The sequence below is a fragment of the Pleurodeles waltl genome, chromosome 12 (genome assembly GCF_031143425.1).
Source record: "Pleurodeles waltl isolate 20211129_DDA chromosome 12, aPleWal1.hap1.20221129, whole genome shotgun sequence".
Classification (NCBI taxonomy): domain Eukaryota; kingdom Metazoa; phylum Chordata; class Amphibia; order Caudata; family Salamandridae; genus Pleurodeles; species Pleurodeles waltl.
In genome coordinates this window covers 79,266,407-79,280,745 of record NC_090451.1, presented here as the reverse complement: position 1 = coordinate 79,280,745, position 14,339 = coordinate 79,266,407, and the positions used below count along the sequence as shown (strand labels likewise).

The 14,339-nt window shown below is 43.7% G+C and overlaps 1 protein-coding gene across 1 annotated transcript in view; it reads right to left on the bottom strand.

Moving 5' to 3' along the window:
• LOC138267840 (nuclear receptor ROR-beta-like) overlaps nucleotides 1-14,339 on the bottom strand; it is a 142,181-nt gene that overhangs the window by 37,662 nt on the left and 90,180 nt on the right. The window contains exons 2-3 of the mRNA XM_069217054.1: nucleotides 5,043-5,128; nucleotides 181-322 (exon numbers count right to left, since the gene is read on the bottom strand). Coding sequence (XP_069073155.1) covers nucleotides 181-322; nucleotides 5,043-5,128 — 228 coding nt within the window. The remainder of the gene's footprint in view (nucleotides 1-180; nucleotides 323-5,042; nucleotides 5,129-14,339) is intronic.

Sequence of the window (14,339 nt, the reverse complement as noted above, 5' to 3'; positions counted from 1 at the left end):
AATCAACACACACATCTAAGACAATAAAAGCAGGTTTGGCCATAAACTACTCTGAAGTCTAAAAAGTAGATATTTTGGCAATCTGGCCTTTTTGGGACATACTGCTAATGTGCCTGGGTGCAGTGGAGCTCAGTACCCATTCATGCTGTTTCAAACTCCCGTTGAACGCTGTGGACTCACCGTCGCGCGACATACCCAGTGCCAGGCACTTCTGCAGGCGACAGTGCTGGCAGCGGTTGCGGTTGGTCCGGTCGATCAGGCAGCTTCTCTGGCGGGAACAGGAGTAGGAGGCGTTGTTCTGCTGACTCCGCCGGAAGAATCCCTGAGCGGGAAACAGAGAAAGAGGTGTGGTCAAGTCATGAACTGAGACACGTGTAATGGATATCGCTCTTACCAAACGTCACTTCTACCCAAGTGTCGATCTATTGAACTTATCACCTAAATTCTGAGGTGGATGAGCCTTCTGGGAAACTACCTGACACAGAATCCAGTCTGGCCCCGACACCAGCACGGCCATCACCCTTCTTTAACCTACAAACTTTAGGCCGGAGTTAAATTCACATTTCTGAAGTTTTGCATTAGGTAACCTTCCATTATTTTTCCACAGTGGGGTCTAGTTTGTGCAGAAAATATTTCAGTAAGAGAAGTTTTCTGCTTGAACCAGTCTCCTGCTAATATCTCATGTGATTTTTTCTTTTCTTTTTTGATAAAGAGTTTTTATTGATTTTGCAAGAAACAATGATACATACAGTTAACACGATGCCAACGGGCACCGAACAATGATCGAACCCATGTCCCCAGCAGCACATTATAAGTGAGAGGTATGCGCAATCTAGAAGCCTGCTACAGCCTCCCACTTCCCCCATATCTTATTATATTTATTCGGGCATCCTCTGGCCTCATATAAAAGTTTTTCACGCTGTGCACACCAGTCCACCCCTCGTCTCCATTTAGTCAGTGCCGGGGCATCCCTGGCCTTCCAGTCCGCCATTATATCCCTCTTGGCCACCAGGCATGCCACCCCTAGAAAAGTTCGATCTGTTCTCCGCAACCCAGTGTCTCCCATGACTCCCAGAAGGAGGGGCAAAGGCACCCTCTCTATATCTTCCTGTAAGACCCCAGAGACTTCCTGCAAGACAGCTTCCCAGTAAGTCACCATGGCTGGGCAGGCCCATACCATGTGGAAGAAGTCAGCCACAGGGTTCCTACAACGGGGGCACTCCGCTGTGGGGCGGAGGCCCGCTCTGTGTAGTTTGGTGGGCGTGAGACAGGCTGTATGAAGATAGTAGGTTTGTAGTAATCGGAAGCGAGTAGCCATTGTAAGGGCACGCGGGGCCATCAGTGCTTCTGCCCAGTCCATCTCTTCCATGGGGCCCACCCATCCCTCCCATCTTTGGCGGAGCCCCCCCAGGGAACCAGCAGTGTCGGTGGTTAGGGTGCGGTATATCTGGGAAACACCTCCCCTGCCCAGGTCTCACATCAATGCCTTTGCCTCCATGGGGCTAGACTCGGGTATGGTGTCTCCTGTCTGGACATGCACTAGGACGGCGTGGCGGAGCTGAAGATACCGGTGTAACTGTGTCTTGTTTAATGAAAAGTGTTTCTGAAGGTCTTCGAAGGACCGCATGTGTGACCCTCCCCAGACGTCGCCCAGTGTGGAAATGCCTATGTAATCCCAGTTCTGAAAACCCTCCAGGCCCGCCACCTCCATCAAATGCGATTTTTTCTTTTATGTGAGGTATGCCCTGGTGCGAAACAAGTCACACAAGAGATAGTCAAACATCTTTATGAATTAAAAGCATAATTTTGTGGGTAAAAAAAAAATAAAAAAAAAAAACGAGTTGTTTCACACACCTCTATGGCCGACGTACCAGAAGACTCCCATTTCTCACTAACATGGGGCATCTCCAGGAGGTCTTTGTTTTAGGGCACACCTTTCCCATCCCATTGCCTTTCCATATTAAACTATCATGTCATTTTCTCTCCTCCATCCATCAGCCTACATGCATCTTCCACACTCCGTGCTGCCAAGGTGGGAGGATCTGGCACGCCTTACATAGTGCAAAAACAATAGCCAACCTATTTTGTTTACAAACAAATGCTATTGTAGTCTATGCACATCGCATAACTCTTAGGGATTCGCTTGTGTTTAAATGCCGCATTTGTTTTGCAGATGTGACTGTGGAAGCTAAACAGATATCACAAGCACAATTCTTGGTCCAATGGGGAATTTGTCATTAGAAGTCATGGTGTAAGTTTCATATTAAAGAGCCTGACTGCATTCCTTTCTTTGTACAAACATATAAATTGTTTATAATGAGATTTCAGGAGACTAATTCTTTGGCTTAAAGCGTGCTGCTCTGATCTTAAATGCCTCGGTTGAAGTGTCCAATTCATTTAGAACATTTATAAAGCGCCGTGTGATTTGTTCTGAGTACTTTACAGCACTAGATGAATTACAGATGTAGTGTTTGATGTGATGAGTGTCCTGCAAAGTTAGAGCCAAATCAGGCAGGGTGAGAGCCAGCACCCAAATCCGTTCAATCACGACCGCGGGACGTTGTATGTAGTTGAGAAGAGACTAAACTCACTTTCAGGTTAGATCTGGGTGTAAATCGGGCTTTGAGGGCAGGTGGGTGTGAAATGTGCACCTACAGCAGGAAAGCGCTGGCCCAACTCCGGCATAGAAGTTTCTGGACATGGCCGCTTCAGGACCACCCACCAGGTTGGTCTCCTGTTTTGTCATTTGTGAGGAGTGGTGGTCTAGGTTGTTCAACGTTGGTTGTTGTAGACTTCACACTCAATTCCCTAGGCCCAGGGTTACAGGAACAACTATTTCTAAATTGGAAAACACCTGGCAGAAATGGTATCCATGAAAATAGTCCTATGCCTTAATATCCACTTTCAAAAAACAACTACTATTGGAAGACCGATAAGGGTCTTGGGGTGCAGAGGGGACATGGCCTATCCGTCGGTGTTGCCTGGATTTTTTTGTGGTGAAGATACATCAGATTTGCTTATGGTCAGTTTTCTCTGCAATGGGACAGACTAGCTAAAACAATGGAATGGAATGCTACCCATGGTAATTGTAGGTGGTTAGGAAGCCTTGGCTCCTAGCCACCCATCACAATTTAAATATTTACCAGCGACAGTGGCCAACTCAGTTTATTGCATATTCAAAAAATGTGTACCTGTGAAATGGACAAGTGAGACCATGACTTTTACAGATTGGCAAACAAAAGATTGTACACATACACGCGCCAGCAACCTCTGGTGTGACTCTCTTCACACAGCAATCTGTTCATCTCTAGCACACGCCTCCATCTTTTTTCATTTTCACGTAGCTTGTCAGGCCAATCGCAAGCCTTCACTCTGCCACTTTCCCTCGAGGTACCTCCCTCCCTCTCTCCTCTATGAACTGAGACACTTCCTTCCATCTGTGATGACTTTTACTGGAGTGGCTGAAACTTGCACGCAGCCACGGTGCAGCCCACACGCTCGAGCTCACACACTCCCTCGAACAAGGGGATGAACACTTTGGCAAGTGGTGGCCGAGCGCGCACAAAGGTTTTACTGAGCAGATGCAGAAATCACCAAAGCCGCTGTGGAAACTTCCTTTGCGCACACCATGCTCGAAGGCCCTCGACCTAGACACTTTAAAAGTTAGAAATGCAAAAACTGAGTGAAGTTCGTGTTTACACAGCCACGCCCTTGGCGCGCGCTCTGGGCGACAGATAAGTGACAACCACACCCCGGCATCTCCAGGCACCACCATCACGGCCGCTCCCCAACACCCAGACAGACACCTGCTCGCGCACTAATCAGACACACACGCCGTGCACTGAGGTGTCTGGGGAAGTGAATCTTAGAGACACGCTGGCTCACAGACGGACCTGCTGGGCCCCTACGGGGCTGTGTGTATACAGGTCTATACAATATATGCGTTTAAAATGTTTACATCTGACTTTCTATGCGTGCCGCTATAGTTATATATACATATGTTCACACACATCATAATAAGTTAGATTTACACATTTTTAAACGACACTATTTTACAACAACGAACAGGTGGAGAAATTAATCTGTTGCAAAGAGAAGTGTCTGTTTTTTCTGACACATTAAGCAGCTGTGGTGGTCGGGGGGGGGGGGGGGTTGCAGAATAAACAGTGCTTGGGGACGAGCCCCATCTGCCACTAAAGACACAGCTGACAACACAACAGAAATACACTCTCTTCAATTCACCACACTCACGCATGGGCGTACACACACGCACCAGTTGATATACACCACATACTGACAGAAGACACACAAAAAACACAAGTTCGAGTGACCCACAAAACAACCTGACACAAATTAAACAGCAGACACCAAGTGCGCAGGAGACACTTCGAAACACAGATGGCATATACTTTACACACACACAAACACAATGAATATAAGCATCTCAAGCACACAGGACATACATCACACAGGAGACATACACCTTCCACACTCATTCCATACACACAGGAGACCTACGTCTCACAATCCCATGAAACGATATATAATAGACAGAGCTTCTGGAATTACGCGGCAAGAGAGGTCCAAATTATGTGGGTGGACAAATTATGCAGCAAGAAAAGGCAAATTATGCTAGATTACGTGGCACATTTTGTAATAGCATTTTTTTTTTTAGTTCTTGGTAACACTGTGTGGGCATTAGTTTCACCCCATTAATATCAGTTTAACATCCAAATGTAGCAATAAGCAACAGAAAGGCGACCAATCCAGCTTTCCAAAGGGCCTTCCACTGTGCAGCAACACATGTCGCTCCATTTTTGGTAACATTTGAACCATCTGAGATAGAAAGTTTTTGGTTAAAAGCTGCAGATTATGTGGCAGAAGACTGATTTATGTGGTAAATGCGGCAAACCTATAATTTTGCGGAAATCGCCGCCGCACAATCGCATAATTCCAGTGGACCTGACAATAGTTTAACTAATGTGTCCGTGAGCTGTACATCGACATGGTGCTCTTTAGTGGCGAAGGCGTGAGTGACATACCTTGCATCCCTCACAGGTGATAACGCCGTAGTGGATCCCCGAAGACTTGTCCCCGCATATCTTACATGGGATCACCTCAATTTGTGCTGAAAGACACAATGAAAGAGACTAGGTTTGAACGAAGCACACAACCTCTGCATGGCTTTTTATGAAATGAATGCACCTCCTAGACCAGGGTTCTGCAAAGTCGGTCCCGGAGAGCCGCGTCCATGCCAGGTTTTTAGCATATCCATATTTAGAAAAATGCAGATTTCTGAAACATCTTTTTTCTAAATGTGGATATGCTAAAAACCTGGCATGGACCCGGCTCTCCAGGACTGACTTTGCAGAACCCTGTCCTAGACATTACAACAGAACAACATCACTGACGTCAGTTTCCAAAATGCCAGTGGTACCGGAAGTAATGTCACTCAACGCTTACACAGGTTGATAACGACTAAGACTCAAAGAGCACTGGCAATGTCAGTAGGTCTGGCATATTTCTAACTGAAAGTGCCTCGACTGTTGAAGCTTAGGTACTCAATTACTCGTCATACATGCACAAATATCATTCATCCATCCTCTCATACACAGGCGAGTGTGCTTCTTGCCTTCACCCACTTAGCAATCCACAAGCAAACACACAAGGCTCAACAAGCATTTGCAAGGTAAATTAGAAGAATAAAAGTAGTAAAATGGAAATAAGCTGCTTAAACCCAGCAGGCGTATTTTGTCATAAAAATACAAATTAAACATAGCAGCAGGCGGGTACTTTGCAATGGGATTGTACATAGTTCCAAAGCGCCTGTCACATTTAGGAGGAACGTGTTGGACTTCTCAGAGGAATACAAGATGATAAACTATTGACAAGAGAAAACCATTTAAAGATGGCCCCCAGGTTTAAAAGCAATGGCTAAGTGGCCGATGAAATGACCGGCAGGGCGGGGCCGGTTAACACTGTCTGGGGAGTAGCAGTGTACATAATTTTTTTTAAAAAAATAATACCAATAATAAACAAAGGAGAAGGAAAAAAATGAAATGGGACCTATAACAAGGGAAATTGGAAAACTATAAACTTGTCCAGGGGTCGAGGCACTAAAGAACACTCATTTTCAGGTAGATGAGCAGATAAGGTAAAATGCCATCACTCAAAGGGTAGTAATGCCAATGGCTGAAGTGGGCGGGCCCATTCCCAGTGGTGCATGCCGTCATGCATGGAAGTAGATATGTCTAAGAGACCCATGGCAGAAGCGGGCTCACCTAAAGAGCCTCTATGTATACAAACAATTCTAAGAGGAGCTAGCAAGGACTCTCGCAATCAAATCCGCTACCCCCCTATATAATGTAAAAAAAGTAACTGACACAAAAAACCCTTGCCTACTAAGGTAATCACTGGGATTCCATATAAAAAAATATGTGCCTCCTGGCTTTAAACCAGTGTAATAGCAATCCACCCTTGAAGCTTATTGGCTTTACATAATAAATGTGTTATGCCTAATGTCTTTGTCATAACTTTTAATAAGAGATCGGATCTATGACAGCTGAAATAAATATTCCCAATGAACCAATCAGGCCTATTACTTTGCTTTAGTGTGTCTAAGCTTTCCCACAATGCAACCATCCACACAAAGTCATAACATTATAAATGAAAAATAATTCGCAATCCCTCTTAAAGGAGCGGAACATTGATTCACACAGTACAAGTTATCTGGGCGCCAGATTTGTCAAAGTGGACTGACCAACACTAGCATCCTTAAAAAACTGAGTGCTCTAAGAACTTTTTAAAAGAGTCCTACGAATCCATTATTATAATAGACTACTGGCTTTAACAAATGCTCTTCACAATAAATAAGTCGACCGTATTGTATTTAGCAAAACTTCTCAACATTAAAAGATCAGGCCAACAACAACAGACATAACTTGTCCCAAATTGACTAATCAAGCCTTTAGGCTGTATCATTTGCTTGTCGCTTCTCGATGTAAACAGCTATGGCCTACTGCATTACACAGACTGGCAAATTCCAGGCATACAGTTATAAATATATACAAAGCTGCTGTTGGCAACACCCTATGCAACTGCTCTCAAATGAGCCTAACAAGGATTATCAAACTACACATTTCCAAACCCCAGGGTTTGTCAGAGTGGTATACCAACAAAAAAACATTGTTTAATGTAGCATTCTGAGATTTTGTGCTGAAATATCTGTCTACAGCCTTTAACACAGTGCAATAACAATCAATCCTTAAAAGTGGATTGTTTTAAAGAAAATCGTTATCACAATAAATAAACCAGGCCTACTGCCTCTGTCATAACTTTTCATAATAAACAGATCAGGTTCAGACCACACTCAGACATAACGTTTCCTAGTGAACCAATGAGGCCTATAAGCCAATATCATTACCTGGTCACCATAAACAACTCAGGCCCACTCTATGGAGCATATAGTTTCCCACAAGGCAACCATCAGGCACAGAGTCAAAGTTACAAACATATAGTTACAAGCGACAAAAACAAACTACAAACCCTTCCAAGAGGAAACAAAATACAATCGCTCCTAAAAGGGGTTACACGGATTATTACAGCGAAAATCATCTACCCCACTAGGGTTTGTCACTAGGGTTTGGTAACCACAAAACCCTTGCTTTCTATAGTGATCTGTGAGATTACTTGAAGCAAAATACTGTCCACAACTTTTTACATCATAGAGTGTTCACCTACACTAAAATGCATATTGCATTTACAGGGGTGTGGAATTTAATAAAATATCTAATTGGCCATGGGACATGTTGCTCCTTAAATCTACTTGTCCTGCAAAAGAATCTATTTGCCCCTTTGGTGCCATGCAGTGCAGCAACAAATTATAGCAGCAAGCTCATTATGCAAGAGCTCTGATAGCCTCTCTGATGACAGGGCTACTACTATAGTAGGGCTTGAAAACATGCCATTCCAATCCCTACTATAGCAATTTCCTTATTTTGCCACCTTTCCACAGATCTATATACTGGGCTCGAGGAAGCAGTAAGCAATAGTTCCAGGGCTGGAATGTCTGAGCCTGCAACTAATTAACTTGCAGGTTTTAAGGATTTTTACCAGCTCTTCTCTAATCTTTTCCCATAATGAGAAAAGTAGGAAATTTACTCTTGACAATGGCAGAAGTAGACGTTCTTCCAGGGTTGGGAAAAAAGATTTTGGAGCGAAAGCAAACCTGTAATCGCTCAATAGATTTTCACATGAGCAAATCTACACATGCATATTTGTTTGTGCTAAAATACAGTTCATAAATATTTTCTACGAATATGATTTCCTGGTCTACTTCTGTAAGTTCTTGTGAATTCATGTAAGCCAATAATTCAAAGACATATACCATGGGTGCACTTTTGTGACTTTAAGAATTGGGTCTCTAATTACATCTGGCGTTAAGACATTTTGTTTTTACTAAACTTCTATTACTCTCTCCAACGGCTGGCTTTACTGTGAGTAATCGCATTGTGCTCTTCCACAAGGAGCATATTGGCACACAATGTAGTTTTGTTCAGTGCCAGGAACTACTGTGGCAATCAGTGGTATAACAAAACTGAAGGGGCTCCCCTGCAAAGAACATGAAGGCCCCCCTCCCCTCGACTCAGGGCAGGTGCTGAGCTGAGCGGAGGGGGACCCCCTGGCTGTGGGGCCTTTGTTACACCACTTGTGGCAATGTGTGCATTTTTTAGACCAAAAACGTTTTTTGCTTTTTGCCAGTGTTTGCTACAATGGTGAGGGCCTGGCAGCTCCCACAACAATAAAGTGTTACAAAAGTCATGTCAAAACAAGACATGCACTGACGAAACCAAAAGACTCACAACAAATGTCGGATTGGTTGGCTTTGCCAGTGCTTTATTTTCAAGCTTCCTATAATCTTGTTGAACATGGTTACACTGATTTTCCATTAGGAATATATTTGGAAATACTAGCATGCATCAACACATTTTACTAAATGATTCTTCAAATAAACAGCACCTAAAATTTCATAGTAGCAAAAATGTTTTCCTACTTGCCTTTTTTCAGAACATTTTATTTTGAAAGCAAAGAATCATCACTTTTTCTTACAAGCTTCTGCAAACATCTGCATCTAACCAGAGAGCATTCTGGGAGCATTATACTTAGCCTCATATTGTTAAACTTTTCAAACGTGTGTACACTTTTTTTTTTTTACTGGAACCACTGTCAGTAGTGCAATGTGATCTTAAAACATGTACTTACAGCACTCACCCTAATGATAAAGGCCTTTTAATTAATGAACCATAAATACAAGTTTGAACAGCAATAACATCTGGACACACATTACATCAACTGCAGACAGTTCCCTTCTCTGTAAACTGGCAGCCAAAGAGTTTGTGCAGCAGGGGGTTGGGCCTACTTGTCCCAAAGACAAAATAAACATGAAAACTTGTTGCCCTTGAATCTGCCTATAGGAATTCCACATCCCTGCATTTAACAAATGCTTTTTGCAAAAAAATAAATATGCCTACTGCCCTGGTCATAACCCCCTTAATAAACAGATCAGACCCGTGGCATTTGACATAACTTTTCCAGGTGAACCAATTAGGGTTTAAGCCTTAATCAGCGGCTTACCATAATAACAGGCAATTCAGGCTACACTGTTGATTTCCGGAGCTCACTGTGCCTCATGGCTAAGGACAACTCAAACTAGGTCTGTTTGTGTCTTCATTCAGAAGGGATATGGCCTAGCTATTCGAGCTAAAGTACTCTTACTGGAGCAAGCAAGGCTGGTTTGCATACCGTAGGTCCCCACCTGTGGTGGCACAATGAGACACACGTGATCTACTGGATGTTGCCAAGAGTAATCAGCAGTGGTGTAATATACTTGAAGCATTCTAGTCATCACTTTTATGTTTTTGTGCGTAAAATGCTCTAAGTCTAAGGAGTATGCAGTGGGGTGTAATACTGAAGAAGGTTCTAGCGCGTGGGCAGGTTAGAAACTGCAATGCTTCATCCATATTCTGAACATGAATGCCCTCAACGAAGAGCTGACTGACATCAAATGTGGAGGGGCCAGAATGAAAATGTTTATGGATTAAAATGAATATATAAAATATGTGATATGTAATGAAAGGTGTCATCATAAACGAGAAATCCTTTTCAGAAGAGCAATTTTGCCAATGCCTTGTTGATTAAATAATATTTTACACAACGAGTAATTAATTTCGAAAAAAAGTTACTGTCACTAATAATGAGCTCATACGACACTGCTTGGCGGTGTCTGGACTATGAACTGGTGGTCTAGCGGGGACTGCCTCTTACCGGGTATGCCTAGGCCTCGGCCCCATGGCTCACTGCGGTGTCCTGCTGTCCAATACCTCATTCATCACCAGGAACCACAGACATGGGAGTAGGTGTCAGTTTACTTTTATTCTCAGCTGTGTGAGGGATACATCAGTCTTCGTCCCGATGCCCCCATCCTCAAACGTCCCTCTTTTCAATGTCCCCTTGCATCCTCCACCAAGACTGCTTCCTGTACTGAAGGATCCCTCGAGCCCTAAGAATTGGTCAGTGTCCAGAGCGGTCAGGTGACCTCCAGCCCTTTGCTGTTCTTTCCAGATCCTGGTGTCTATTCCATACTAACTGTGACAGGAACTCAAGGTCCATCGCAAGGATGACGCCCGAACAAGGCTTTAAAGTGCTGGTTACTGGTGTTACCCTCTGCGGGGGCGTGGCCTTGCAGATGACGCAGGGCTGCTCCTAGTCAAACAGCTGTATGTAATAATGTCGAACATTTTGATTCCATTGAAGTCGAGTTGAAACTAAGGAGGTAATAAAGTTGTGCCTTTCTTTATTACTTATGACAATTCCAAAAATATTGAATTTAAAAAAGTTGCTATATTACATGTATTCTTTAAAGTATCTAACTGTATCCTAAAGACTCACTAGTACCCCTTGCATCAGTGAAACCTTAAAAATTACTCTTTAATGTTATCTCTCAAGCCTAAAAACTCTTACTACTCCTTCCCTGAAAGCTAAAAAAAAAAAAAAAAAAAAAGTCATACCTTTTACCACACCCTTCCCTGAACCCTAAAACCCCAAAGACGGTTTTACACTTCCCTTCAATGAAGCCTAAAAACCCCTTAATGCTACCCTTCCCTGAACCCTAAAAACTCTTATCACCCTTTAAAAACACTCTTCGCTGTACCATAAAAATACCCTACTACCCACCCTTTCACGCTACCCATCCCGAACACTAAAAAACGCTGATCAACCGCCTAACGCTACCCACACCCGAACCCCAAAACAAAACCCTTCTAGTCCCCAATTCCTTCCCCATCTCAATGTGAATGCTCCTCTCTAATCGGGCAGGAGGATGCCCTCTTGCCCCCGCTTTTGTATCCGTTGTTTCACTAGACGACTTTTATGACACGACGTTTGGCAGCCTCACCCCCCCCCCCCCCCCCCCAAAAAAAATACTTATATAATAAACCATTTGCACTGTCCCACTCCTGGTCTGAATAGGGTGGTCTGTGCCCGTCCTGGCACATTAAGCGAAAAAGAGACGGGACTGGAATGCAGACCACGCTAATTATCAATGGCTGGGATTTTTTCTCCCGACCAGGCACCCGGTGTCGCACACAAATAAGCCACGCAGGCCCAAATAATAACTCTTCAGGATAAGGGTGCATTTATTCTAGAGTAATTACAGACTCTGCAGGCTACTAGGCCCTCCCTCATGAAGAAAGCGCGTTGTCTGGGATATATGTTCTCTTTCCACCGTCACAGTTAACCACGGCCTGACGGTGGACCCCGAGTATAAATGAAACCCCACCTCGCCCCGGTCATGGAAACCGGGCAGACGGGCAGTTCACATCGTTTGACTTGGACTCTTATGGCCGCCCGCAGTGGGGGTGTAATTTCTGTACTTACCACGAGATGGAGCTCATGCGCCAGGTCACGAAGAAAACCTCAAACCACATTTACAGCTAGAGAAACGTTACAGCAGTCAATGGATCTGTCCTGATTGTCTCAGTGTAACGCTTAATTCTATGAGCGAGCCTGTTTATAAGCACTAGAAGATCTGGCAGATCGGGCAACCTAGGCGTTGGAAGATAAAGCGATTTGTCTCGGATCAAACAAACAATGTGCCTTTGATGGAGAGCCGAGATCAGATCTGAAGTCTCCAGCCTCCTGCATGAATAATTTAGCCACCGTCAGACCCTTCCTTCTGACAAAGCTGCAGGGTGAACATTTCTTGGGCCGAGGGAGGAAGAATTTGGCGGTTGGTTCTTCTGCTCATAAAATGTTGGAGGGCGTGTGTGGTGGGGGTGGGGGGTGGTTTGGGAGTTTTGCAGATATTCCTTTGGTGCTTGAGATGAAGAAGTTTGTAGGCCCGAGTGTCCAATCAGAAATCCGGGTATTTCTGGTGATAAACCAGTTTGTTTCTTTTCATGATGTCTTTTTATTTAAACTTCCACGTCCTGCTGAAACCCACAATTCTGTATCTGTAAAACTGTCGCCACGCCACCCCAATATCTAAAACCCTACAAGCAGGGCACAAGTCCTAAAAAAAGAAGTGGTGAGACTAAACAAGTTAGGGGGTAAGCAAGTACAACACGTATGTGGAATCACAGCGCGTGACGTCACATGTGGCATCATAGGAAGTGACAGATGAAGTGGCGTCACAAGCCATGACTTTACAGGAAAGAGCATCACAAGAAGTGACATCAGAAAGCAGAAGGAAAGCAAGTGTGTCTGGCTCAAGCAGACTGTGTATATTATTTGTACAAAAAAAAATACATGGGTGGATATGCAGGAACGTCCATGCATCACCCATGTAGTGCCTACCCAACGCTCAGTAACGCAAAGTAGCACAATGGCTTCCTTGTATTCATTTTTTTGTGCAAAGCCACACAAAAACTATCCTATGAGGCTGTTTGTTTGTATGTGTGCTGCAGAATGCAGCATACACAGTGCTTTAAATGGGCAGGTACTGTCTGATATTGAGTACCTGCACTTTTTTTTAATTTGAAAGTGAGAGTGCCTGCACTTTTCACCACGGCTGCAATATATTTAATAGGAGAGTACCAGCACTTCTCAAGAGCAAACAGGTGCTCTACAGGGAGAGTACCTGCACTTCTATGGTTCCATTTGAAGCACTGAGCATACATGCAAAGGGGGAATAACAAAGAGAACTAAAGATATTTCTCCTTGTTATGCCAGCCTTGGATAGACTCACCAGTTTGGTGCAAACCTACGTTTGCAAATCTTTATAAACGTGGGGTTGTGCTGAAAGACGTGGATGGATGCACAGGAATGCCCAAGCACCACCCATGTAGCACCCACCTGACATGTAGTAACTCAAGGCAGGGAAATGTGCTGCCTTGTTAGTTTTTTGATTTTTATGAAGAAAGCCACACTAAGGAGGTTTGTGGAACACTGTAGATCCCAAAATATATTTTGCGTCAGGGTTGTGCCAGAAAAGTGACATATTTCCAACACCAAATCTGGGCTTCCACTCATACATTTAGGTTTTAAAAACTCTGCCATGGAAAAATTAGCAAAGCGAAATGTGACTGAATCTGTTCTGCTTAGCTGGTTGTAAAGTCTGAATTTTAAAATAGCTTATGAGGTTAAGGCACCTGCTGCAGAGATTTCTGTGCGCCCAGTAAATCTGGGGAAATAATGGTGAGAACGCTGATGGTTAACGCATTTACTGGCAAGATCTTTGTTTTGTACAGTCCTAGTTTGACTCAAAGTAGCAGACAGGGTTGAGTCTCCTGAAAAGCACATCATATAACATGCAGATAACAGATTTTAGGTTATGTAGATAGGTAAAGTGGGTTACTGCTTAACACAGAGATTCTTTTCTACCTTGCAACTGCATTTTAATCCCTCTTATATAGCACAGTGAACTAGGAAGGGTGATACGTGACACTTACACTTGTAGCCCTCATTTACTTATGTAGCATATCCTGTACATTTATTTACAAACACAAATGATTTATTGTCAATATAATCTGTATGTGTAGGGTAAAGTGCTCTGATAACCGAATTGGGATGAACAGCGCTATAAAAGAAATAAACGGTTGAAGTATTTAAATTGTTATTTACTGGGGCAGAGCAACATATCTGACATTCTTACAGTATATGCTTAGCTCTTATAAACAGGGTCGGAACAAAGTCAAAATGATGCCTCATTTAAGCACCTGAGAGCGGTGTGCTTTGGTTTCTCTTCCATCAGGTGTTACGCTCCAGGCAGCTCCCAGCCAGGATAATCCCAAAAGAGGCCAACTGGCCCTTTAAATTCCGCCTTTTTGGGCCCAGCTGGAGCC